This window comes from Chrysemys picta, chromosome 4 (assembly GCF_011386835.1).
Source record: "Chrysemys picta bellii isolate R12L10 chromosome 4, ASM1138683v2, whole genome shotgun sequence".
Lineage (NCBI taxonomy): Eukaryota > Metazoa > Chordata > Testudines > Emydidae > Chrysemys > Chrysemys picta.
In genome coordinates, this window is record NC_088794.1 from 36,788,282 (window position 1) to 36,810,563 (window position 22,282).

Consider the following 22,282-nt stretch of genomic DNA (forward strand, 5'->3'; position numbering starts at 1 on the left):
ATTAGACAGTTGGCAACCCTACCTGGGCTGTGTAAGGGGAGGACAGGAGAGCAGCAGCCGATGTGGGGGAAATGACTTGGATGTTCCGAGCACTTGTTGTTGATCCTTGCTCCCCACCCCTTACAGCTCCTAAGGGGGCACAGAGGAATGTTGGGAGGGTGAGCAGTATCTGTATGTCACCACTCGCACCTCCCCCCGCATGTTCCTGCTCCTGGAGGAAGCAGAGAGAAATCTGGATGCATAGGCGTTAACTTTCCCCAGCGCCAGTGGGTGCTCGTGCCCCCCTGGCCCCGCCCCCATTCTAACCCCTTCCCCAAATCCCTGCCCTGCCCTCCGCCTCTTCCCCCAGCACGCCACATTCCCCCCCTTTCCCCCAGCCGTGCGAAACAGCTGTTTTGCAGCACAAGTGCTGGGAGCTAGGGGGAAAAGCAGGCACGCGGCGCGCTCAGGGGAGGAGGAGGAGGTGGAGATGGAGGTGAGCTGGGCGGGGAGCTGCCGGTGGATGCAGGGCACCCACCAATTTTTCCCCGTGGGTGCTCCAGCCCCAGAGCACCCACGGAGTCGGCGCCTATGTCTGGGTGCCTCTCTACACGGCACTACCCCACCACCTGGGAGCAGTTTTTGACTCTACACCAGCAGCGTGCACCTCTGCACTGCCGCACGGTGCCCCCTCGACCATGGCACCCTGGGCAGTCGCCCAGGTGGCCCATCCCTAAGGCTGGCCCTGGACCTATGGCTCTGACTTGGGCATGTTACAGGAGAGTGACTCTGTAATAGTTACTATTTGTATTACATTAGTACCTAAGGTCCTAACTGCAGCAGGGCCCTGTTGCACTCGACACTGTGCATACACACTTTAGACCCCTCTTGTCTCTTGCTATCTAAATAGCCAAGTTTTAGTATGGGGAATGGAAGTAGAGAGAGAATAAGTGACATTGCCTAGTACCCACAAGAATGAGGGAGCAGTGTCATGAGTTGATCCCAGAACTCTCAAATCCTTGTCTATTATCTTAATCACAATGCCAACCTCACTCCATTTCCCCCAGCATACTCATATGGAGATTGTTCAAAACAGTTCACTAGCTGGATTGTTTGTTATTTGAGAGCAGGGGCAGGGTTTTGTTTCAGACAGACACAAACACACAACTCCCCCCCAAAAAACAAACAGCACCCCACCTTACTTTTCCATTTCCCCCCCATTTTTCCTCTTGCCCGAATTTCAGGCATGTCTGAATATTGACTACATGTGAACTGTATGTCTGGAATACAGGTTACGCACTTCTTTGTGTGATCCTTTTCTTCCAATGATTCCATACATTTTATCAACTTAATCTCAGTTCAAATGTACAACTTGAAATCTGGGTCACCTATTATTTGTACATTTAGTAAAAACCTCAACCTGATCATTTGGAAAGCTAGGGAGAGAAAGCTGGTTTGCCAGGAATTCCTCATCCATTTAAAGGAATTACTTCTCAACCTGAACCGTGGTTACCCTGAACTACGGAGGAGTGGCCCCAGTTGCAGCCAGCGGTGTAGCTGCACCAGTGCAAGGGCTTAGAATTGTCAGGCAGAACTGTTGTCTACATCAGCTTGAAACCAGCACTATTTGGGGCTTATTGCACTGTACTTTAGCTACACTAGTTTGTGCCACTGCAGCTATACTAGGGCTGAAAGCAGGGAAACAAAGTTAAAGAAAGTTCCATCGGTTCCCATGAAGTTGTTCTTTAGTCTTCACTGTGCTCTGAAGTCTCCGGCCTTGCACCACTTCAGTGAATAGGGAGTGTTGACTTGAATGGATGTAATATAGAGTCCTAGAAGAGCAGGCCAGTCCAGCATGGGGAGGGGTCAGCATGGGTTCCCTATTACTGTAGCTCAGTGAATGCTAGCTCACATGGCAGATCAGCCAGGAATGGCCCCACTGGAGTGCAGTTCCCTTTAGGGCTGCCTGGCAACCATTAATGGCCCACATCAAAGTTCATTGAAGTCAGGGGAAAGACCTTCCTTGACTACAATGGACTTTGACTCAGGCCCTAAAAGAGCCAACTCTCCTAGCTAACTGACCCCCTGTTTACCTGGTGGTTTTCAGTGTACTTCAGGCTACAGATACATGGGGCTCACTCTTTTCCAGCCTAGCAGCAGGCCTTGGAATGGAATCACAAGGCTACATAAGAGCTTCACCATGCCGGAATCAAGTGGCAAGCCACCCACCCTATTGCAAAGCAACTGTCACGCTGAAAGAGAATGTGCCACACAGCTGATCTGCAGAATGCCGGTCCAAAACCTTTGTATTCAACACAGAAGCGCCACTCTAACCCAATGGCAGTAATTAGCTTGCTAGAGTGTCCATGCTAGCTCATCTTTCAAGGGTACCTAGCCCTAGCTTAATGGCCAGTTGTCAGTTTGGTAGCTTTGCCTGAGAAAGTTGGGGATCAGAGGAGTGATTTGTTTCCCCTGTAAATAAAGGCCACCTGAGAACATTTTTACCTGTTAAATAAGTTGGGGAAGGGGAAAAGATCCTGAAACCTTAGGATCCCCATGCCCAAGTCATAATATAGGATTCTCCCTCCTCACTGTTGCAGAGCAAAGCAAATCCTTCCTCCCTCCACTCACCCAGGGTCTCTGCCCATGTACAAGTTGGGGGTGGGGAAGCTTCTCTCTGACCGCCCCCAAAGAGCAATCAGTTTAACCATATGCATGTCTGAGAATGGCTTTAAATCTCCCCGCCCATTTGCACCCCTGGGTGAACCTCAATAGCCAAGTTATTGGCCTTTTTTCCCCTCGAATCCCAGGTTTGTCATTTTCAATGCTGAAAGCGTCTGCTGCCCTCCAGCCTGTCCCGTCTCTGCTCTGCGTTCTCCAAGACAGCCACGGAAATGCAGCACGGTGCCTTGGCCCGCAGCACATACTGCTGGATTTGCAAAATGCCACTAAAATGGATATGAAATCTCACCCCACATTGCCCAGGCATAGGCAGAAGCAGCTTCTGCCAATAATTTTAATGTTGCTGGCTGCAACGCTTGCACTGATTTCCAAGGATTAGTTTTACAGTTGCACTGAGAGGCCCCAACTAAGATAAGGGCCCAGTGCTAGAAGTTGTACAGACCTCTGAAGAAAGAGCCCCTGCCCCAGGAAACCTATGGTCTCATCTGACAAGACAAAGTGGGGGAGGAGAAACTGAGGTGAGTGACTTACCCAAGGTCACACACCAGGTCAGTGGCAGAGCCAGGAATAGAATCCAGGGCTCCTGTATCCCAGGCCCCAGCCCTGCCTATCCAACCACACGGCCTCTAAGTGCTGCCGCCTAAGGGTCTCACAGAACATCCTTCACTGAGCAATGGCGGAGCTGAGGAATGTTGTGTTTTAGTGAGAGGCAGTAGGGTTACGATGCCGGGGGATGGTCACGTTGTTTATTTACTACCCAGAAAACAGGAATTGGATGCACAAGTTATGTTACCGTGGCAGGCCAGCCTCAACTTGTGCAGAGTTCAGGACATTGAGGGTTAAGTCAGCTGCTGCCCCCCCCCCCCCCCTTGACTCACCAAGCTTTGCCCTGGCACTACAGCACACATGCCACCTCTGACCAGCTCCAGGGTAGGCACTGCCCTCCTCCTACGGGACCTAGATGTGACAGGCCGATGGGCCAGATTCACAGACTGTGTCAGTTGACTCCAACCACACTCAACCAGTTTATATTAGCTGAGAGAATTTGGCCCAGGGTCTGAAGCTGGCTTGACACCATTTGCAGCAACAGTGGCATCATCAAGCACTGAGCATTTGGGGGAGGAGGAAGGCAGAGAGCCAGCAGGAAAATGGCCAAGCCAAGCGTTGCATAACAGCGGTATGTGTATTTGTGCACATGCCTGACATACCCCGTGCTCTAGTTGGCCTTGGAGACCCCAGCACGGAAGGGGTTAATCTGTAACTCCACAAACTGTCCTAGTGGGTGCATGACGACATCAATACATACATGTATGTGTTCAGTACAAACATGTGAAGTCAGTGTCTTTGGAAGGGGCTGCAGTTGTCACATATTAGCCAACTCCTGGATGTTTGCACAACACGAGAACCGCCCCATTCCAATAGCTGCCAGTTACACAAGCCTTTCACTCAGCCAACAAGCTTTCCCTGTTCTCTGGCTCACGGCATGTGCTTTCCCTGCACACAGAAGTCCCGGAACAAGAGAAGGAATCACACGTGAACAGCACAAGGGGGTGTGGGCTTCTCAGAGTAATGTAAACAACCATGCAAAGGATGTTAAATGCTGGAGGCTGGGGCTATACTCTGAGTCTGTGCCAGGTAAGCAAAAATCAATGTCACGTATATATATCTCCTCAATATATGTTCCATTCTATATGCATCCGAAGAAGTGGGCTGTAGTCCACGAAAGCTTATGCTCTAATAAATTTGTTAGTCTCTAAGGTGCCACAAGTACTCCTGTTCTTCCCTGAGCTCCTCAAGACTGGTGGCCTTTCAAGGTGTGCGCAGAAACACACGCACACAGCAGGTTCTGTTCCTTGTGTGCACATTGAACAGGCTGAGGGGGCCCTCTGTCTGTTTGACAGAGAACAGCTGTCTGGTTGGTGTGTCTCCACCAGTGACAAGCCCACACTGGAGTTCTAACCTCATCCTCCCCCCAAGACAGTCTCTGCAGAGAAACGTGCAGGTCATTCTATGGCACCATACAGCCAGTGAGAGTGGGGTAGGAACTCAGTGGAAATCAACTGACAGTAGAAAACACTCCACTGAAAACAGGAACGGAACATCATTTTTAACTGGTGGAACTGGCCAAAGTTTCTCAAAGGTGCCTCCGTCTGCTCCCCCTTCCAGGTAATTTCAAAACAATGTGTAGAAAAAACCCCAAAGCCTTTCAAAGGTTTGAAATTCTGGGTCTCTCCCTATTATCTGTGCCACTGAATGCAATAGAGGCCATGTCTTCACTGCCAAATAAGGCAAGTTTTTACAGAGAGATCACTAACTTGAGTCAGCTCTTACCTCGATGCAGGTAGTTGAGATAAACCCCAGGTGGAGGGAGCATACTTGACTAGCTACATCAAGGTAAGAACTACCTGTGTCTTGTCTCCTCTAGGATTTTTCAGCAAAATAGTCAACTTGCATTATCTATCTTGCTGTAAAACACACGCCTTTTTTGGCAGTGAAGATGTAGCCAGAGTGGGCTTGTCTTCACTAGGAAAAAAAGTATGTTTAACTCATGTTAAAATCCTAGCAAGGACAAGGCGAAAATTCTGTAGCTCTCACAAGAGTTAGCAGGTTAAGATAAACTAAAAATGCTTTGTTTTTTAGCAGTGTTGTAGCGCGTGTCGGTCCTAGGATATTAGAGACAAGGTGGGTGAGGTAATATCTTTTATTGGACCAACTTCTGTTGGTGAGGGTATGTCTACACTACAAAATTAGGTCAAATTTATAGAAGCCGGTTTTATAGAAATCGGTTTTATACAGTCGATTGTGTGTGTCCCCACATAAAATGCTCTAAGTGCATTAAGTCAGCGGACCGCGTCCACAGTACCGAGGCTAGCGTCGACTTCCGGAGTGTTGCACTGTGGGTAGCTATCCCACAGTTCCCGCAGTCTCCACCACCGATTGGAATTCTGAGATCCCAATGCCTGATGATGCAAAAACACTGTCGCAGGGGGTTCTGGGTACATGTCGTCAGGCCCCTCACCCTCCATCAGAGCAATGGCAGACAATCGATTACGCCTTTTTACCTGGATTACCTGTGCAGACAACATACCACGGCAAGCATGGAGCCCGCTGAGCTCAGCTCACCGTCACCATATGTCATCTGGGTGCCAGCAGACGTGGTACTGCATTGCTACACAGCAGCAGCTCCTTGCCTTTTGGCAGTAGATGGTGTATTACGACTCGTATCCATCGTCGTTGTATTCCTCAGTGAGTTCGGTCAGAGGCACCTGGGCAGGCATGTTTTGTCTCCTGGAGACTCAGTCCTGCCTGCAGTCCTATTGAACCGTCTTGACGATGATGGCTAGCAGTCGTAATACAGCATCTTCTGCCAAGCACCCAGAAGATGCCAATGGCTATCAGTCATGCTGCACCGTCTACTGCCAGCCTAAGATGTAAAAGATAGATGGACCAGATTTGTTCTGTATTCATTTGCTTCCCCCTCCCTCTGTGAAATCAATGGCCTGCTAAACCCAGGGTTTTGAGTTCAATCTTGGGGGGGGGGGGGCATTCTGTGTGACAATTGTTTGTGTTTCTCCCTGATGCACAGCCACCTTTGTTGATTTTAATTCCCTGTAAGCCATGTCATCACTCGCCCCTCCCTCCCTCCCTCCATCAGACAATAGTTTCGTGCCTTTTTTCAGCCCAGATGCCATAGCACTGAGATCATGGAGCCCACTCAGATCACCGCAGCAATTATGAGCACTATGAACACCACGCGCATTGTCCTGGAGTATATGCAGAGCCAGAACATGGCAAAGCAAAACTAGGCATGGAGGTGATTGCAGCGCGGCAACGAGAGCGATGAGGAAATTGACATGGACATAGACCTCTCACAAAGTACAGGCCCCAGCAATGTGCAAATCATGGTGTTACTGGGGGAAGGTTCATGGTGTGGAATGTCGATTCTGGGCCCGGGAAACAAGCACAGATCGGTGGGACCGCATCATGTTGCAGGTGTGGGACGATTCCCAGTGGCTGCGAAACTTTCACGTACATAAGGGCACTTTCATGGAACTTTGTGACTTGCTTTCCCCTGCCCTGAAGCGCCAGAATACCCGGATGAGAGCAGCCCTTACAGTTGAGAAGCGAGTGGCGATAGCCCTGTGGAAGCTTGCAACGCCAGACAGCTACCGGTCAGTCGGGAATCAATTTGGAGTGGGCAAATCTACTGTGGGGGCTGCTGTGATCCAAGTAACCAACGCAATCAAAGACCTGCTGATATCAACAGTAGTGACACTGGGAAACGTGCAGGTCATAGTGGATGGCTTTGCTGCAATGGGATTCCCAAACTGTGGTGGGGCGATGGACGGAACCCATCTCCCTATCTTGTCACCGGAGCACCAAGCCACCGAGTACATAAACTGCAAGGGGTACTTTTCAATGCTGCTGCAAGCCCTGGTGGATCACAAGGGATGTTTCACTAACATCAACGTGGGATGGCCGGGAAAGGTACATGATGCTCGCGTCTTCAGGAACTCTGGTCTGTTTCAAAAGCTGGAGGAAGGGACTTGCTTCCTGGACCAGAAAATAACTGTTGGGGATGTTGAAATACCTATCATTATCCTTGGGGACCCAGCCTACCCCTTAATGCCATGGCTCATGAAGCCATACAAAGGCAGCCTGGACAGTAGTCAGGACCTGTTCAACTACAGGCTGAGCAAGTGCCGAATGGTGGTAGAATGTGCATTTGGATGTGTAAAAGCGCACTGGCGCAGTTTACTGACTTGGATAGACCTCAGCAAAGTCAATATTCCAATTGCTATTGCTGCTTGCTGTGCGCTCCACAATATCTGTGAGAGTAAGGGGGAGACATTTATGGTGGGGTGGGAGGTTGAGGCAAATCGCCTGGCCGCTGATTAGGCGCAGGCAGACACCAGGGCGGTTAGAAGAGTACAGCAGGGCGAGGTACGCATCAGAGAAGCTTTGAAAACCAGTTTTGTGATTGGCCAGGCCACAGTGTGAAACTTCTGTTTGTTTCTCCTTGATGAACCCTTTCCCCCCCCCCCGGTTTACTCTACTTCCCTGTAAACTAACCACCCTCCCCTCCCCCCTTCGAGCACTGCTTGCAGAGGCAATAAAGTCATTGTTACTTCACATTAATGCATTCTTTATTAATTCATCACACAACTAGGGGGATAACTGCCAAGGTAGCCTGGGAGGGGTGGGGGAGGAGGGAAAAGGACACACTGAAGTTTAAAACTTTAAAATTTATTGAAGGCCAGCCTTCTGGTGCTTGGGCAATCATCTGCGGTGGAGTGGCTGGGTGGCCAGAGGCCCCCGCACCGTGTTCTTGGGCGTCTGGGTGAGGAGGCTATGGAACCTGGGGAGGAGGGCTGTTGGTTACACAGGGGCTGTAGCGGCGGTCTCTGCTCCTGCTGCCTTTCCTGCAGCTCAACCATACGCTGGAGCATTTCAGTTTGATGCTCCAGCAGCCGGAGCATTGACTCTTGCCTTCTGTCAGCAAGCTGACGCCACCTATCCTCTTCAGCCCGCCACTTGCTCTCTTCAGCCCGCGATTCAGCCCGCCACCTCTCCTCTCGTTCATATTGTGCTTTTTTGCACTCTGACATTGACTGCCTCCACGCATTCTGCTGTGCTCTGTCAGCGTGGGAGGACATCTGGAGCTCCGAGAACATATCATCCCAAGTCTGCCGTTTTCTCCTTCTAGTCTTCACTAGCCTCTGCGAAGGAGAAACATTTGCAGCTGGTGGAGGAGAAGGGAGAGGTGGTTTAAAAAAAAACCAGACATTTTAGAGAACAATGGGTACACTTTCACCTTAAATTTTGCTGTTCACATTACACAGCACATGTGCTTTCGTTACAAGGTCGCATTTTTTCTCTTATATTGAGGGCCTGCTGGTTTGGTGTGAGAGATCACTCACGCAGTGCCAGGCAACAGAATTCGACTTGCAGGCAGCCATGGTAAGCCACAGTCTTTTGGCATTTTTAACCTTCATAACATGTGGGAATGGTTTCAAACAGCAGCGCCCTCATTTCCCATACTAAGCACCCGTTGGGTTGGCCATTTAAAATGGATTTGCAACGTAAAAGGAGGGGCTGCGGTTTCCGGGTTAACATGCAGCACAAACCCAACTACCCCCCCCCCCCCACACACACACACAATTCTCTGGGATGATCACTTCACCCCTCCCCCCCACCGCGTGGCTAACAGCGGGCAACATTTCTGTTCAGGCGAGCAGGAACGGGCACCTCTGAATGTCCCCTTAATAAAATCACCCCATTTCAACCAGGTGAATGTGAATGATATCACTCTCCTCAGGATAACAAAGAGATAAGAAATGGATGTTGTCTGCATGCCAGCAAACACTGAGACCATATGCTGCCATGCTTTGTTATGCAATGATTCCAGACTACGTGCTACTGGCCTGGCGCGGCAAAGTGTCCTACCATGGCGGACGGGATAAGGCAGCCCTCCCCAGAAACCTTTTGCAAAGGCTTTGGGAGTACATGAAGGAGAGCTTTCTGGAGATGTCCCTGGAGGATTTCCGCTCCATCCCCATACACATTAACAAACTTTTCCGGTAGCTGTACTGGCCGCGATTGCCAGGGCAAATTAATCATTAAACACGCTTGCTTTTAAACCATGTGTAATATTTACAAAGGTACACTCACCAGAGGTCCCTTGTGTGCCCTCAGTGTCTGGGAGCACGCCTTGGGTGAGTTCGGGGGTTACTGGTTCCAGGTCCAGGGTGATAAACATATCCTGGCTGTTGGGGAAACTGGTTTCTCTGCTTCCTTGCTGTGAGCTATCTTCCTCATACCCCGAACCCGCTTCCCTGTTGCGTGATTCTCCATTGATGGAGTCAAAGCACACGGTTGGGGTAATGGTGGCTGCACCCCCTAGCATGGCATGCAGCTCTACGTAGAAGCGGCATGTTTGCGGCTCTGCCCCAGATCTTCCATTTGCCTCTCTGGCTTTGTGGTAGGGATGCCTTAGCTCCTTAATTTTCACACGGCACTGCTGTGCGTCCCTGTTATGGCCTCTGTCCTTCATGGCCTTTGAGGCTTTTTCTAATATTTTGCCATTTCATTTACTGCTACAGAGTTCAGCTAGCACTGATTTGTCTCCCCATATGGTGAGCAGATCCTGTACCTCCCATTCTGTCCATGCTGGAGCTCTTTTGCGATCCTGGGACTCCATCATGGTTACCTGTGCTGATGAGCTCTGCATGGTCACCTGTGCTCTCCACGCTGAGGAAACAGGAAATGAAATTCAAAAGTTCGCGGGGCTTTTCTGGTCTACCTGGTCAGTGCATCTGAGTTGAGAGTGCTGTCCAGAGTGGTCACAATGAAGCACTGTGGGATAGCTCCCGGAGGCCAATAACGTTGAATTCCGTCCACACTACCCCAAATCCGACCCGCAAAGGTCGATTTCAGCGCTAATCCCCTCGTTGGAGGTGGAGTAAAGAAACCGGTTTAAAGGGCCTTTTAAGTCAAAAAAAAAAAAAAAAAGGGCTTCGTCGTGTGGACGTGTCCAGGCTTAATTTGATTTAACACTGCTAAATTCGACCTAAACTCCTAGTGTAGACCAGGCCTGAGAGAGACAAGCTTTCAAGACACACAGAGCTCTTTTTCAGGTCTGTGGAGCTCAAAAGCTTGTCTCTTTCACCAACAGAAGTTGGTGCAATAAAACTTATTACCTCACCAACCTTGTTTTTGCTAGGTGTTTAACTCCAGTTAGCTAACTTGAATTAAGACCACACCTTGATTTCCTAGTGAAGACACAGCCAATGAATGATTCCAAGGGTTGGCTGTTTGTTTCCTGCCCCACTTTTGGAGAGTTTTTACAGAAAGCATTGAAAAGTTTTGAGTGGCAAAAGGGAAAAGGGAAAGATAAAAACCCCAGAGACTCAACCCTTGGAATCATTCATTCTGTTGCATTCAATGGCAAAAAAAGGGGAAACAATTCTGTAATTTAAAAACATTTTGTGCAAACAGAGGTTGAAAAGATGTTTGGTTGACTTTTTTTGTTGCGAAAAAAGGAATTTCCAACCAGTTCTAATAACTGGGTAGCAATTTTCATCTGTACAAAACAAATGATAAGGTTTATTCATATTATTTATAAGGGCAGCACCTAGAGGCCTCAGCAGACATCAGACCCCACTATGGTAGGCATTGTGTAAACACATTGTAAAAGAGAGTCCCTGCCCCAAAGTTACTATCTAAGCTGACAAAGGGGGAAAGAAGCACAGAGGGGTGAAGTAACTTGCCCATTAACATAGCAGGTTAATGACAGAACCTGGAAGAGAACCCAGGACCCTTGGTCTAAGGCCCTGTCTACTACCACACTGCCTTTTAAGCACAAGGACTTGAATTATTATTTCTTTCAATGCATAGACTTTCCCTCCCCCTCTGCCTTAGTTCTGGGCATGTTGATACAGTTTAAGATATAATAGCCACACAGTTCCACTCCAGTCATAATGGGAATCTCCTGGAGCAGGCCTGGTAAGAGAGAGCGAGCAAATCTGGGAAGGTTAGCCAATCTAGGCTCCGGCAGACCAAGGGTTAGAAGCACGTTCCAAAGGCAAGATGGCTTCATTGAGAAGGCCCTGTTAGCAGACCTCTCATTTAAATTGAAGGGAACCAGCTTGAGCACCTCCACTGAGAGGTGGGGGCTTAGCCACCTCTACCTCACACTAAGACCACTGATGAAACCCCATCAACAGCTCTGGAGAGCAACCTCCCTTCTTTACTTCTCTTAACAGCACACTCAGGCAGTGTAGTGCTGCCAGTTTAAGGGGCATGACCTTCATTTAGGGCCCGCCCAGACAGGGACATAGGGCTAATGCAAAAAACAAATTCTATGCTGAGGGGTCCTTTGCATTAACACCACATCACTTAAGATATGGCCCTGTGAGCAGAGATGCTGGAATCCACAACGGACACATGTATGCCTATGTCATGTAGCTGTTCCAGGGCAGATAATCTGAGCTCCAGATCTCCCTAATGGCACACTTTCCACCAGAGATCTATGTGTAGCAAGTCCTTTCCAATCCTCACACATCTGTGTATAGGGCAGCCAGGACCCTAGAGGCCTATGCACTACTGCCCTCCCACTTAAACCCCATTATGAAGGCTGAAGGGAACATAGGTCTTGTTCTGGCCCTCTGTGCCAATGTCATCCCTTGAACATAAGTTGGTCACACAGCAAAGGTACCCGGTTAGGCTGTGGTATGGCCAGAGCCTCATGCCTCTCAACACACCAGCTGGAGATCCAAAGCTGAGGATGGAGCAGGGCATGCTGCACATCCAAAATGAAGGTGACAGAATTGCTCCTACAGAGGCATTTTGCCTGAGCCAGTACTCTACAACCAGAAGAAGTGATGGTTCAGCTCTTACTGTCCTGGCCTGAGAAACCTGGGCTCAGTTCTGTGCTCTTGGGAAAGTCACTTAGGCCCAGATCTTCAAAGGAATTTAGGTGCCTAAATACTTTTGAGGATTTGGGCATATGCTCTCTGTGCCTCAGTTCCCCATCTGTAAAATGGGGATCAAAAGCACTTGCCTACAGCACAGGCATGTTGTGAGGATAACTACAGTAAGAATTATGAAGTGCTCAGATACTATGCTAATGGGGAGCACATAAGTACCCTGGATAGAATGACTCAAGTTACTATTACAAATGAGATGTCCTCAGACCACTCCGGCTTTAAGAGCCACAGTCTGTTCCATCAGCCATAAATCACCTACAGAGTTATAATGGGTTCTACTTTTCTGTCATCAGGTGTGTCTTGGCCTCACTTTCCCCTCTGATCCGCATTCTTCCTCTCGAGGCAGGGGCAGTTTGGGTCTTTTAGACTTTGGCTCTCTGGATAAAGCAAAACTTCCCTCCTTCTACAGAAGTCCAAAACAATTCAAAATGGTCCTTTGCCCTCACTGTGCTCAACAATTGCAAACCAGTGCAATTGCTGCAGTTATCAGTAATAAAAGTATGTGAGAAGCAGCTCCTGTCTACCTGGGCACTAGGGGGTTAGGTTTCTCATTCATTTTAGTTTTTTTTTTTTGGTAAACAGAGATTTGAGGCACTGTTGGAGGAGAGCATAACTAGGCTCAGGTACCATATGAGGCACAAGGGCAAAGTCTGAAGCCTTTCAACCCATCAGGAAGTGGCCCTAGGACTATGTCTATACTGGGGATTTGTCCAGATTCCAGCAACTGATGGACAACATCACACCCATGCAGATGCATGGAGTAGACAAGGAAAACTGTGATTTTCACTGGTGAATCTTACTCTCAGGCCTTGTCTACACTACGAGAGTAGTTCGATTTTACTTGCATCGAATTTTTGTAATCGATATTGCAAAGTCGAACGTGTGTGTCCACACTAAGGACAGTAATTCGACTTTGTGCGTCCACACTAACGGTGATAGCGTCGACATTCGAAGCGGTGCACTGTGGTCAGCTATCCCACAGTTCCCGCAGTCCCCTCTGCCCATTGGAATTCTGGGTGTAGCCGGCAATGCCTTCTGGGTAACAAAATGAGTCGAGGGTGCTTTTGGGAAACTGTCGTCATCCGTCCATCACTCCCGCCCTCCCTCCCTGAAAGCGCCGGCGGGAAAACAGTTCGCGCGCTTTTCCAGTCATTGACAGCGCGGACGCCACTGTACTCCGAGCATGGAGCCCGCTGCGACCATCGCTGCAGTTGTGGCCGCTCTCAACGTCTCGCAGCTTATCATAAAGGTTTCCCTGAGGCAGATGCAGAAAAGTCAGGCAAGGAGGCTACGGCACCGCGGTGATGTCCTGAAGTCTGAGAGTAGCACAGACCTGTCAGAAAGCAGGCGACCCAGCGCCGAGGACATCACAGTGGCAATGGGTCATGTTGATGCCGTGGAACGGCGATTCTGGGCACGGGAGACAAGCACTGAGTGGTGGGACCGCATAGTGCTGCAGGTCTGGGATGAATCCCAGTGGCTGCGAAACTTTCGCATGCGGAAGGGAACTTTCCTGGAACTTTGTGAGTTGCTGTCCCCTGCCCTGAAGCGCAGTGACACCCGGTTGCGAGCTGCACTGAGTGTACAGAAGCGAGTGGCCATAGCCCTGTGGAAGCTTGCAACGCCAGACAGCTACCGGTCAGTCGCGAACCAGTTTGGGGTGGGCAAATCTACCGTGGGGGTTGTTGTGATGCAAGTAGCGAAGGCAATCGTTGATGTACTGCTGCCAAAGGTAGTGACCCTGGGAAACGTGGAGGCGATCATAGATGGCTTCGCAGCGATGGGATTCCCAAACTGCGGTGGGGCCATAGATGGAACTCACATCCCTATCCTGGCACCGGACCACCAGGCCACCCAGTACATTAACCGAAAGGGATACTTTTCCATGGTGCTGCAAGCACTGGTGGACCACAGGGGACGTTTTACCAACATCTACGTGGGATGGCCGGGCAAGGTTCATGACGCTCGTGTTTTCAGGAACTCTGGTCTGTTTAGACGGCTGCAACAAGGTATTTACTTCCCGGACCACAAAATAACTGTTGGGGATGTGGAGATGCCTATAGTCATCCTCGGGGACCCAGCCTACCCGCTAATGCCCTGGCTCATGAAGCCCTATACTGGCGCCCTGGACACTGAAAAAGAACTCTTCAACTACCGGCTGAGCAAGTGCAGAATGGTGGTGGAGTGTGCTTTTGGCCGTCTCAAGGGGAGATGGAGAAGCTTACTGACTCGCTGTGATCTCAGCGAAACCAATATCCCCATTGTTATAGCAGCTTGCTGTGTGCTCCACAATCTCTGTGAGAGCAAGGGGGAGACCTTTATGGCGGGGTGGGAGGTTGAGGAAAATAGCCTGGCTGGTGATTACTCACAGCCAGACAGCCGGGCGATTAGAAGAGACCAGCGGGAAGCGCTGTGCATCCGGGAGGCTTTGAAAGCAAAGTTCCTGAGTGAGCAGGGTAACCTGTGATTTTATAGTTTGTGTACTGAGAAGCTAAACCTGCCCCCGTTTCTTTACCCAGGTAATGTTGACTATCCTATCCAGTTACATACCCCCTTCACCCCCCCTCCAACACACGTGTCGAAATAAAAATAGTTCTACTTTGTTAAAGCACACCGTTTTCTTTAATACTGTTTTAGCGGGAATTTTTTAAAACTGGGACGCAGACTGTGGTGCGGGGCGGGTCTAGTGTTGTGATGCGAATGCAGCTTCTAAACTCAAGGATTGACAGGCTCCGCTGCGGTGGGATGCTTGTTTCAACGGAGCCTGTCACCCCTCCTGATCGGGACTGTGTGTATGGGAGGTCTATTTGACTTTGTGGCAGGGGGAGGACGGTTACAGATCCCATGCTGTGTGGCTCTGTGATCCTGTCTAAGGACCGGCGCTTAAGATCTGTAACTGCCCTCCCCCGCCACAAAGTCACAGAGCAACCCACCCCCCCCAACATTACATCAAAACAACCTCCCAGACTAACCGGGGCAACTAGTCACTGCATCACTGCACTGTGTATGTGCCCTGCTGCTGTGCCTGCCCCCGACTATGTACCCTGCCAAAGGAGACTGTCCTGTCCAATTTCCAACCCCCTTTCCCCTCCTCCTCCAAAAGAACATGATTGAAACAGTAGTTAACAGAAACGAATTTTTTATTATCAACTACACATGGCATTGGGAGGTGAAACTTGGACGTGGGCTTGTGTCAGGCGGGAAGGAAAGAACTTTTCAAATTTTGGGAAATGAGAGCCTTCTGCTACTAGAGCTCTCTGCAGGGGTGGAGTGAGAGTTAGCAGGGACTCTGCCGCCTCTCCTTCTTTGCACTTTGGGTGAGGTGGGTATGGGACTTGGTGGCGGGGGAGGGCGGTTAGAGATGGACTGCAGCGGGGCTCTGTCCTCCTGCCTCCGTTCCTGCAGAACATCCACAAGGCGCCGGAGCGTGTCCGTTTGCTCCCTCAGTAGTCCAAGCAGCGTTTGAGTCGCCTGCTGGTCTTCCTGCCGCCACCTCTCCTCCCGATCCATGTTGGCTTGGTGCATTCGGGTCAAGTTCTCCCGCCACTGGGTCTGCTGTGCTGCCTGGGCTTGGGAAGAGGCCATAAGCTCAGAGAACATGTCCTCCCGTGTCCTCTTCTTCCTACGCCTAATCCGCGCTAGCCTCTGGGAGTGTGATTCCAGGCTAGGTTGTGAGACAGTCGCAGACGGGGCTGTGGAAATGGGAAAAAGGGAGTGAATTCCTCTGAAAGATAAATGTAGTTGTGAACAAAGAACATAGTCTTTCTCTGTGAACAAGACCATGCACAGCACCTTTCACATGCGCACTCAGCACAAGGTCGAATTCTCGGCCTTCGCATTCTGTGCCTGGGGTCTTGAACAGCACATTTGAGAAGCGAGGCAGCACAACGGAATTTCTGTTGCAGGCAGACATGGTAAGCCGTACACTTGTGGCAGTTTAAAACTTTTATATTACCACTGGCCTCATTTCACATTTAAATCAATGTCAGTCCCTGCTGCCAGCAATCCGGCAAGCGGGAACTCTGCCCCTGTCCCACCCCCTCGCGGCTGTCCCCGGGAATGATCCCTTTCGGCTGCCCCTCTCCCGCCTCCACCGCGTGGCTGCAAACCAGCGGTGACAGTTCTGTAAAGGAACGGGAAAGCAGTCCCAACACTAACATTCCCCTACCTAATTAAAAGCAGGTCACCATGGCCGACATCACCCTGATGAGGATCTCCGAGAGCGACAAAGAGAGAATGCTCCGGGAAAGCCTCCAAAGACCAGGGCCGTATGCCGCCCTGCTGTGCAGAGCAATGATCCCCGAGTACCTGATAATCTCGTGGCGCGGCAACGTGTCGTACTTCGGAGGACCCAATAAGGCCGCTCTCCCCAAGAACCTCATGCAACGGCTTTCAAGTTACCTCCAGGAGAGCTTCATCGAGATGTCCCAGGAGGATTACTGCTCTATCCCCGCACATATAGACCGCATTTTACTGTAGCTGCAGTAGCAGGGAATACACAGTAGAGCGGCTTGTGCAGGACAATCACTGAAAACCGGACATTGCTAGATTTCTTTTCAAAACTTGCACTGCCCCTTACTAAACCGTTAAGCGCCTAGGGCACACTAATCATGAACAACCCATTCTTTTAATTGTTAATATTCCTGTTTTGTTAAAAATAAATGTTTAGATGTTTACAACACTTACTGGCTGATCCTTCACCAGATTCTGTGTCCGGGGTAATGGCTGGGGACGCTTCGTAGGGGATCTCTGTAAGGGTGATGAAGAGATCCTGGCTGTCGGGGAAATCAGCGTTGTGAGAGCTGCCAACTGCCTCGCCCTCCTCATCTCCTTCCTCATCTTCCCCGTCCCCTAACATGTCTGAGGAACCGGCCGTGGACAGTATCCCATCCTCAGAGTCCACGGTCACTGGTGGGGTAGTGGTGGCGGCAGCACCGAGGATGGAATGCAGTGCCTCGTAGAAACGGGATGTCTGGGGATGGGATCCGGAGCGTCCGTTTGCCTCTTTGGTCTTCTGGTAGCCTTGTCTCAGCTCCTTGATTTTCACGCGGCACTGCGTTGCATCCCGGCTGTATCCTCTCTCTGCCATGTCTTTAGAGATCTTCTCGTAGATCTTTGCATTCCTTCTTTTGGATCGCAGCTCGGAAAGCACGGACTCATCGCCCCACACAGCGATGAGATCCAAGACTTCACGATCAGTCCATGCTGGGGCTCTCTTTCTATTCCCAGACTGCACGGCCATCACTGCTGGAGAGCTCTGCATCGTTGCCAGTGCTGCTGTGCTCGCCACGATGTCCAGACAGGAAATGAGATTCAAACTGGCCAGACAGGAAAAGGAATTCAAATTCAAATTTTCCCGGGGCTTTTCCTGTGTGGCTGGTCAGAGCATCCGAGCTCGCACTGCTGTCCAGAGCGTCAACAGAGTGGTGCACTGTGGGATAGCTCCCGGAGCTATTAGCGTCGATTTCCATCCACACCTAGCCTAATTCGACATGGCCATGTCGAATTTAGCGCTACTCCCCTCGTCGGGGAGGAGTACAGAAGTCGAATTAAAGAGACCTCTATGTCGAACTAAATAGCATCGCAGTGTGGACGGGTGCAGGGTTAATTCGATTTAACGGCGCTAACTTCGACATAAACGCCTAGTGTAGACCAGGCCTCAGTCTATATTAGGCCTAGTAACCCACACCTTAGTGTGGCTTATTGTGCCTTTAGAACAGAATACAATGAAAAAAAAAATATGGCTGCAGCATTGCTATCGTCAGTAGTTCACTATGAATCCCACATGCACCCCAGTAAACCTCATCCCCTTCCCCCAAATAGCACTCCCATGAGCAATTACACCAGACAAGGATTGTTCCTGAAACAATCAAACAAACTAGAATTTGCGGGAAGAAGTCATGTGCAACAGAATAGGTAGCATCAAATGGTGAAAGAAAACATTGAATAACTTGGTGGATAGCAGGTGGTCCCTTAGTTCTTCTTTGTAGTGTGAAGTGAGTCAAGCGACCCTACCAAAGGTAGCTGCAGGAAGAGGCAGTAGGGGCAGCTGTCCTGCTGGTTGTTAGGATGTGTCAGTGAATTCTGCCCAGTCTATTAGTAGTGGGTCTCAGCTGTGTGTTCTTGGGAGTTTGGTGCAGGGCTGGAACATCACAAAAGGCCTAACTGGGAAATTAGAACACCACTTTGGGCAATCAGTGTGGCAAGAGCACATTGTGACTGAAGTAACAGGGCCTTGCCTGCCCCTGGCAAGCCTGTATATAAGATAGGCCAGGCAGGTGAGGTAATGTCTTTGATTGGACCAATTTCTGTGGATGAGAGACAAGATTTCAAGCCACTCAGAGCTCTTCCTCAGGTCTGGGAGAGGTGCTCACTTTTCAGGCACTTCCCTCAGGGCACAAATAGGGTGACCAGACAGCAAGTGTGAAAAATCAGAAGGGGGGGGGGCACTATATAAGAAAAGGAGCCTATATAAGAAAAAAACCCAAAAATTAGGACTGTCCCTATAAAATCAGGACATCTGATCACCCTAGGCACAAGTCATTTACTCAAACACAGACCAGTCCCTCTGCTTACCATGTGCTATAGCTCCCAGACAATTTCCCCCCTGACTTCTCTCAGTGCTGTAAGGAAGGCACCAACTTTAGCCCAGCCCAGCCCACCTGCTTTCTGAAACTTCTCTTCAACTGAGCTACTTGCTAAGGTGCTGGCTTTTGTAATCATTCCATCCCTTCTCATCTAGGTCGATAATTGACCAGGGTTGGCAGGCCCCTTGCCTGGCCATTAAAGGGCCGACCACCCTGTTACACCAGAGTTATAATTAATGCTAACAAAAATGTTGGAAGGGATAGTAATTAAACCTAATTTTTCTGGGCTAAAGGTAATCCAGAACTATTAGAGATCAGGAGTCACAGGTTTCAAGGCCAGAAGGGACCATTGTGATTATCTCACCTGATCGCTAGGGTAAGACCTAAACTGGACAGAAGGTTATTCTAGATCTGCCTACTTTGTGATTCTTACACTTTCCTCTGTAGCATCTGTCGGAGTGAGGATACTGGCGTGTCTGGAGCCTGGACCTCAGGTCTGAACCAGGCTGGCAAATCCTTTGTATGGAAAACACCAAATGCAGTGTGGATGTTACTGGAAACAAATAACAAATCTAATGACTATTATTACTACTACTCCTAATCCACCCTCTCAGTCCCCAACAGTTTATGCATAGAGAAAAGACGTGAAGCCAGTTCAATATTCCCTGTTGTTCCGTAAACACCATCCATTGTCTTTCAGATGAGACGATCTATCACAGAAAGAGATGATCATAACTCATTTGCTGCACTTGTTAAATGGAAGGAAAAGCTTGGTTGGGATAGTTCCAATGTTGTGTCAGCTCTTATTTTATCTGAACTGTTTCATTCATTCCCTATACAAAGTATGCCTGCCACCCGGTGTTGAAAGCCCAGACCTAAAGATGAAGACAGCTGTGGAGGTAGCACTATGCCTGCAAGAGTTCATAGACTGTAATGCAATGTGATTTCTGAATGGAAAGCATCCTGCAGTACAATCTGTGGCACTACAAATCCCAAATCATAACAGCACATAACTACTAGCAGTGTTCCTCCTTCCATTCAATCCCACAGTTACCTACATTCCGGACCAACTTGGTGTCTCCTCACTTTTGTTGTGGCAAATGGATTACATCAGAATGCAAAGCTCTGAGGTTATAGTCATTTATATTAAAGGAAGGGATTCATGCAGGACACAGCCGTCAGTGTCCTGCATGAATGATTTATTTATGCCCCTCATTTTGGATCTTTGTCACACACTGCATCCTATGTTTGGGCCTTGGCAGGCAGAGGGGTATGACTTGTGGGGGTATAGTTCTGCCCTGACTGGATAAAGAATGTTGGGTTAGAACCTTGGGTCCAGCTGAGCTGAGCTGCAGGACTCCAGGAGGAGAGTAAAGGTGATGTTCCTCCACCTCTCTGCTCCCCTGACCCTAGGCACAGATGAGGGGACCCAGTTCATATCCTGGCTTAAGCTGGAACAGCTTCAGGGCTGCTTTCATTTACACTGGCTGGTAACAGCCCACTAGATTGCAGCCCAGGATAGCTAGAGTGCAAGTCACTCTCGCCACACTCCCAGCTGATTCCTGTCATGCCCTCAGAATGCTCCCTACTTCAAGGACACCAGAAACAGGTGACTACATTAGACAGGATAAAAAGGATGAAGGCTATAAACCCTCAGGCTTTGCTTCAGGGAATGAGCCAACTAGGAAATGGCAGAGGTCAGGAAGCAACATCAGCTCTGGGCAGCTTGTTCCATAACTCTTCACTACAGGGATTCTTACAGCTTCCTCTGAGGGACCTTGTGCTGGTAGAGACTAGAGCTGTGTGAATAAGGACTTGTCTACATGTGAAATGTGACCGTGGCAACGCTGTACTGGTGTCGTATTTCAGTGTAGATGTTACCTATGCCGACAGGAGGAATACTCCCATTGGTGTAGGTAATCCCCCTCCCTGAGAGGAGGTAGCTAGCACTCTCTACACCCAGGGTTAGGTGGGCTTAACTACACTGCTCAGGAGAGTGAATTTTTCACACCCCTGAGAGATGTAGTTAAGCCGACTTCATTTTCTAGTGCAGCAGTTCTCAAACGGTGGGTCGGGACCCCTGGGGTCACCAGGGCTGGCTCAGACTTGTTGGGGCCAGGGCCCAAAGCTAAAGCCTGAGCCCCACCGCCTGGGACTGAAACCAAAGCCCAAGGGTTTCAGGGGCTCAGGTTACAGGCCCCCTGCCTGGGGCTGAAGCCCTTGGGCTTCAGCTTTGCCCCCACCCCCTGCCTGCGATGGTGAGGCAGCTGAGCTCAGGCTTCAATCCCCCCTCCTGGGGCCATGTAGTAACTGTTGTTGTCAGAAGGGGATAGCAGTACAATGAAGTTGGAGAACCCCTGTTCTAGTGTAAACCGAGCCTAACACATTTTTCAGTTTTGCGGTCTGTTTTGAATATTGTTTTAAAAAAGCATTTTGGGTTGGCTGGAGACAAGACAATTTTTTGGCAAACCAAAAAGAAAAAAAAATCATATTGGGCCCAATGCAACATTTTGTTCGACCCAAAGTGAAATGTCTTGTTTTGTTTTTGAGCTTTTTTAAAAGGGTTTAAAATAAAATAAAAAAAACACCTGAAGTAAATTTGGACACAAAAAGCCATTTCAAATAGAAAAAAATCAAACGGTTTGTTTAGAAAATGTTGAAATGAAACATGCTGTCGTTTTCAGATTTCTTTTTGGTGTGTGAAACAATTTGGCAGATTTGACAGGAATCAGTGAAATGTTTTGGTTCACCTCAATCTGCATTTTTTTGGTCCAAAAAGGTTTTGGGTTGAAAAAGTTCACCAAGTTCTATCAGAGACAGGATAACGGTGTCGCTGGACCTGTGGTCTAATCCAGAATTATCAATTTCTTCTTGTCAAGCAGGAAGGTAGATGGCTCAGGTTACTAATGGACTTCCATCTCTAGGTCACCCATTCAAATGCTGCCCAGGCTAAAGTTGGGGCATATTGGCAGGGCATTAGCGAGAAGTTGGAAAAGCTGAGCTGTAACTAGACTTTATTTTCCAGTTTGGTCAATCTGGTGCCTTTAAGAGTGATACAGTCACTTTAGACAAGAACCCTGAATTGTCTGAGAAGAAGCTGCGTGGAAGGCGCTCTGGTGTGATCATTCATGCAAAGGCTATGGGTAATCTTACTGGATTCTACCAGAATGCATTTTATAGCAATTGCACACGGCATTGTTATGAGCATAACAGAGCACTCTTGCTGAGGAAGGCTAATGAAAGTGAAGTCTAATTAAGTTTTCAGAGAGGTACCCTTTCATGGTCTATTGGTTTGGCCATTTAGGTCTTAATAGCACAGTGCCGGCATTGTGGTGACGTGATTGAACAATTAGTGAAGAAAGACCCATCCCATTAGTGGCTTGGGCACCTATCATGCAGGCGTGAATTCGTGTTGTACCTTGATTTCCTGCTCCTGGGGATGATGAGTCTGACCCAGATGCTCGTGGGTCCTTTAGTTCCCAGCTTGAATCAGCATCTTGTCTCCATTAGGGATTTTTGCACTGGTAGAATGTACAGTAGTTAGAA

At 49.2% G+C, this 22,282-nt stretch overlaps 2 protein-coding genes across 3 annotated transcripts; one reads left to right on the forward strand and one right to left on the reverse strand.

The window, feature by feature from the left end:
- Positions 1-1,909: 1,909 nt before the first annotated feature.
- LOC135982985 (uncharacterized) lies at positions 1,910-7,821 on the forward strand. Its single transcript, XM_065592037.1, has 2 exons — positions 1,910-4,296; positions 6,342-7,821. The coding sequence occupies exon 2, from the start codon at positions 6,553-6,555 to the stop codon at positions 7,558-7,560; it is 1,008 nt and encodes a 335-aa protein (XP_065448109.1). The 5' UTR covers positions 1,910-4,296; positions 6,342-6,552; the 3' UTR covers positions 7,561-7,821.
- A 7,450-nt stretch (positions 7,822-15,271) lies between these two features.
- On the reverse strand, positions 15,272-17,814 carry LOC135982984 (myb/SANT-like DNA-binding domain-containing protein 2). Of its 2 annotated transcripts, none has more exons than XM_065592035.1 (2): positions 16,836-17,814; positions 15,272-15,841 (listed from the first exon to the last, which is right to left on the reverse strand). In XM_065592035.1, the coding sequence occupies exons 1-2, from the start codon at positions 17,410-17,412 to the stop codon at positions 15,366-15,368; spliced, it is 1,053 nt and encodes a 350-aa protein (XP_065448107.1). In that variant the 5' UTR covers positions 17,413-17,814; the 3' UTR covers positions 15,272-15,365. The 2 variants fall into 2 exon arrangements, with proteins under 2 accessions (XP_065448107.1, XP_065448108.1); XM_065592036.1 differs by having other exon boundaries at positions 15,272-16,628; positions 16,836-17,412.
- Positions 17,815-22,282: the final 4,468 nt, after the last annotated feature.

Excerpts from the sequence above, each read along its gene's own strand:
- LOC135982985 (XM_065592037.1), top strand. The coding sequence starts at position 6,553 with ATGTGCAAATCATGGTGTTACTGGGGGAAGGTTCATGGTGTGGAATGT.
- LOC135982984 (XM_065592035.1), bottom strand. The coding sequence starts at position 17,412 with ATGCAGAGCTCTCCAGCAGTGATGGCCGTGCAGTCTGGGAATAGAAAG. Across the intron at positions 15,842-16,835 it reads ATCTGGTGAAGGATCAGCCA|CCCCGTCTGCGACTGTCTCA; the intron begins GTAAGTGTTGTA and ends CCATTTCCACAG.